This window comes from Hyalella azteca, unplaced genomic scaffold, assembly GCF_000764305.2.
Source record: "Hyalella azteca isolate HAZT.00-mixed unplaced genomic scaffold, Hazt_2.0.2 contig3540, whole genome shotgun sequence".
In the NCBI taxonomy this organism is placed as follows: Eukaryota; Metazoa; Arthropoda; class Malacostraca; order Amphipoda; family Hyalellidae; genus Hyalella; species Hyalella azteca.
Window position 1 is genome coordinate 47,497 of NW_025933788.1, and position 5,423 is coordinate 52,919.

Sequence of the window (5,423 nt, forward strand, 5' to 3'; positions counted from 1 at the left end):
CCCCACGACGGCCCGTTACTCACCCCACGACGGCCCGTTACTCACCCCACGACGGCCCGTTACTCACCCCACGACGGCCCGTTACTCACCCGTTACTCACCCCACGACAGCCCGTTACTCACCCCACGACGGCCCGTTACTCACCCGTTACTCACCCCACGACGGCCCGTTACTCACCACACGACGGCCCGTTACTCACCCCAGGAAGGCCCGTTACTCACCACACAATAACGGGTCGTGGTGACGCCCGTATGACGACCGTTAACGTAACGTCGTCGCCCTCGGCGCCCTTCGTGACGTTCTCGAGCCCGTCGAGCACCTCGCACGGTAACGTCCGTTGCGTCAGCTCGCACGAGGACGACGTCGTGCCCACGACAGACGTCGCTACCACCTCAATCTGGTACGTCGGGACGTCGTGGTAGATATTAGACGTACGTTGAAGAAATAATATAATGAAGGACGTATGATAATAAGAAAAAACAATGTAAAATAGACGTAAGTTGAAGAAATGATAAAATAAGCGACGTATGATAATAAGAAAAAACGACGTTAAACAACGTAATATAGTGCGTTGACGTAATATCTGTACGTCGTCTTCAGAAATGGAGATAAAAACGGTCAAACGGAAACGTCGCGATCTCCTCGAACGTCGAGAATTGTTGGTACCTTAACGTCCTCCGTAACTTTGGTTATTCTGACACTGTACACTAATGTATAATGTATGGTGTATAGTGTATAACACTACACACTATATACACTAACACTATACACCCAGATGTATGGTGCATAGTGTATAACACTATACACCATACAGAGCAAACACCATACAGCACAAAGTCATACAGCTCGAACACCGGACAGAGTAAACAATTTATAGTGACAGCACAATACAATGTAAACTCTATACCCTGTATAGGCGTAATCACTATACTTTATACATAGCGTATACTTTATGTATACTTTATACTTTATACTTTATACTGTATACTTTATACATAGCGTAATCACTATACTTTGTATACTGAACAGTGTTATCACTATATACCTTGTTTACTGTACACTGTAAACACTATTCATTGTATACTGCACAGTGCGAACTCTATACCTTATATACTGTAAATTGCAAACGCTATACCTTGTATACTGTACAGTGTAAACCCATACATTGTACACTTGGTTACACTGTATAGTGTAAACACTATACCTTGCATACTGTACAGCGTAAAAACCATACATTTTGTACTGTAAACTATAAACTCTATACATTGTATACTGTAAACTATAAACACAGTAAATTGTATACTGTACACTGTAAAATCTATAAATACTATACTGCACAGTGCAAACACTATTCGTACATTGTAAACAATACAATACAGTGTAAACAATACAAAAGTCCACCTTGCCGTAGTCGTCCATGGAGACGTCCCTGAATGTGATGGTGTGGACGCCAGGCTCAGGACTTGCTATGGCCGTCCTCTCGTCGTCCCGTTGGACGGCGCCCTTCTTTGTCCACGTGGGGACGGGCAGGGGCAGACCACAGCAGCGCAGGGTGAACGTCGCCACGTCCTCTAGACACACGTCCTGGGACCGTAGCTCCAGAGACACGGACGGAGGCACGGCTGAAATAAGTCAAAAATTTAGTTAAATTTTAATGAATTTCGAGACTTTAATTCTATATAATTTAAGTCAATTTTAGTGACTTTCTAGACATCAATTCTATATAATTTAAGTCCATTTTAATTCATCCTGGACCGCAGCTCCAGCGTCACGGACGGCGGCACGGCTGAAATAAGTGAAAAATTTTGTTAAATTTTAATGAATTTCGAGATTTTAATTCTATATAATTTAAGTCAATTTTAGTTAATTTTGAAGTGAAGGATTTGATTGCATTTTTATTTTTTTCGAAATTACAATTCTATGTAATTTAGGTCTATTTTATTTAATTTCTAGCAGCTCCAGCGACACGGACGGCGGCACGGCTGACGCGAGTCAGGGGTTTGATTACATTTTAATTATTTTCGAAATAACAATTCTATATAATTTAGATAAATTTTATTGAATTTAGAGATTACAATTCTATATAATTTAGATAAATTTTAATGAATTTCGAGATTTTAATTCTATATAATTTAGATAAATTTTAATGAATTTAGAGATTACAATTCTATATAATTTAGATAAATTTTAATGATTTTCTAGACTTTAATTTTATATAATTTAAGTAAATTTTAATGAATTTCAAAATTTTAATTCTATATAATTCTATATATTTTTTATGGCATTATCAAAACTTTCGTACGCAAGTCTTAGCTAAAATCCTAAATTTTTTTCCCGCGCAAATTTTTCTCGCGCAAATGCTTTTATAATACCACCGCTAGTATTACGTTGTCATAGCAACGCCACTCGTAAGTCGATTTTGCGTACTTACGAAGTTTTGCGTACATACGAAGTTTTGCGTACTTACGAAGTTTTGATAATACGGCCCCAGAGAATTTGTTGATTTAAAATATAAATTATCAAAGAGTCGGACAATTCTTCAGATGACATTGGTAGATCGAAAAGCATATATCAGGAAGTACTTTTAGTTTATTAACGACGTTTCGAATGTAACAAACATTCATTTTCAAGTTACAAAAAGCATTATATATTTAAATTCTGGTGGAAATAAGTACATAATATACATAAATAGAATACTACAGTAGACTTTTTTTAAATCAGAAAATCCCTCTGAAAACCATTTCAAAGTTCAGCCAAATCAGGTAGTTAAGAAATAATTTAAATCAACGAATTCTCTGGTCGTCAATCGCAAGCGTACAAATTTTAGTAATTCAATATGATTCTATATATTATTGTTTTGTATATAATTCTATATATTATTTTAATTCTATATGATTCTTTTTATTATTGTAATTCTACATCATTCTATATATTATAGTAATTGTTTATGATTCTATATATTATTGTAATTCTATATGATACTATATATTATTGTTTGTACATAATTCTATATATTATGATAATTATATATGATTCTATTTATTATTGTAATTCTACGTCATTCTATATATTATAGTAATTGTATATGATTCTATATGTTATTTGTAACTCCATATAATTCTATAGATAATATAATTAATATTAATATAATATAATTAATATAATATTGGTGGATTAATTAATAATAATTTGATTTTGTTTAATTTGATTACTTACTGTCCTGTCCCACTACTTACTGTCCTGCCCCACTACTTACTGTACTGCCCCACTACTTACTGTCCTGCCCCACTACTTACTGTCCTGCCCCACTACTTACTGTCCTGCCCCACTACTTACTGTCCTGTCCCACTACTTACTGCCCTGCCCCACTACTTACTGTCCTGCCCCACTACTTACTGTGCACGTGAAGCTTGCAAGAGCCCGTAGCTTCACCGGCTTCATTGGACGCCGTGAAGCTGTAGGCACCCGCATCAGCCAGGGTGACGTCGTCCAGGACGAGGCTGTAGACCTCGGCGGCCTCGTCGCGCATGTGGAGCGTGTGTGGCGAGTCCTCGAGCTCCTTGCCGTTGTGGCGCCTACGCCACGTGGACAAAAAGGCGCCAGACTAAATTATATTTATATAACTATATGTACCTAGGTACATATTTATTACACAATTAGTTATTGTAGGTATTTAGTTACCTAGTTAATGTAGGTAGTTACCTAATAATTATAGGATAAAAAATTATTATTTTTTATTACCCTAGCTCCTTGTTGCCGTTGTGGCGCCTACGCGACGTGCGCGAAAAGGCGCCAGACGGTAGAATATATATATATATATAACTATATGTAATTAAGGACATATGGCGCCAGATGTTAAATGATATATGTACCTATAGGTACATATTTATTATACAAATAGTTATTGTAGTTAATAGAAGTTACCTAGTATTTATAGTATAATAAATTGTTATTATTTAAAACCTATAAATTGTGATTAGTCCATGAGCTCCTTGCCGTTGTGGCGCCTACGCCACGTGGGCAAAAAAGGCGCCAGACGTTATATTATATATAATTATATGTACCTAGGTATGGGCGAAAAGGCGCCACACTTTAAATTATATATTACTATATGTACCTAAGTACATATTTATTACAAAAATAATTATTGTAGTTATGAAAAGTATAGTATAGTATCTTTGGCATTAAAGAATAGGCCTGGTTAGGCCTGTCGCCGATTCTTGTACTTGAAGTAACCTAGTATTTATAAGATAATAAATTATTATTTTTAATTACCCTATAAATTGTGATTATTACCCTAAATTTACAGCCATGAGCTCCTTGCCGTTGTGGCGCCTACGCGACGTGGGCAAAAAAGGCGCCAGACTTTAAATTATATATAACTATATGTACCTAGGTACATATTTATTACACAATTAGTTATTGTAGTTATTAGAAGTTACCTTGTATTTATAGGATAATACATGTTTATTATTATCTAAACCCTATAAATTATGATTATTGCCCTATATTTACAGGGTAATATATAGACTCTAAACAATATTGGAAATATCACCGGACAAATGCGAATGATGATTTTTTGACGACATCGCACATGAGTGAATTGAAGATTTAAACAAGAAAAATCTTAAGAATTTCCGTTTATAGAATACGTACGCTATAATTCTTCAGAACGAAACATTTCGTAATGGGCAACGCCCCTTAATCGTACTGAACGATACATTTCGTAATGAACTATGCCCGCTAATTTTTCTGAACGATACATTTCGAAATTAGCAATGTCCCTCAATCTTATTGAACGATACATTTCGTAATGAGCAATGTTCAGTGATTACGTCTGAACGAAAAATTTCGTAATTAACGACGCCCATAATTTTTCTGAACGAAACATTTCCTAATGGTCAATGACCGGTGATTCGTCTGAACGAAGCATTTCAAAATTAGCAATGTCCCTTAATCATACTGAACGAAACCTTTTGTAATTAGCAATGGCCAGTAATTACGTCTGAACGAAACATTTCGTAATGGCCAATGTCCGATGATTCGTTTGAACGAAATATTTCGTTCAGACGAAGAACTTTGAGAACGATGGTGGGCGACGGCATGACTCACCACATGACGGTGGGCGGCGGGCATGACTCACCACACGACGGTGGGCATATACTATACTATACTATACTATACTATACTATACTATACTATACTATACTATACTATGCCCACAATATATGCAGGGTGATTCACGGAAACTTCCTGATTTCAAAACTCATTAAAAAATAACTGGTAAAGATATCATTACAATATAAATTTTAATGAAATGTACAATACTTGAATTTTTGTATCTTTTAGTTATAAAGATGACATCGTACAAATTACGTAACCACAGTACCAGCACTAGCTATTTACTATATACCCTTAATAAG

At 36.0% G+C, this 5,423-nt stretch overlaps 1 protein-coding gene across 1 annotated transcript in view; it reads right to left on the reverse strand.

Annotated features, from left to right (window-relative positions):
- LOC108670373 (obscurin) overlaps positions 1–3,575 on the reverse strand; it is a gene marked incomplete at both ends in the record, with an annotated part of 21,722 nt that extends 18,147 nt beyond the window's left edge. The window contains 3 exon segments of the mRNA XM_018157842.1: positions 222–397; positions 1,402–1,622; positions 3,397–3,575. Coding sequence (XP_018013331.1) covers positions 222–397; positions 1,402–1,622; positions 3,397–3,529 — 530 coding nt within the window.
- Positions 3,576–5,423: the final 1,848 nt, after the last annotated feature.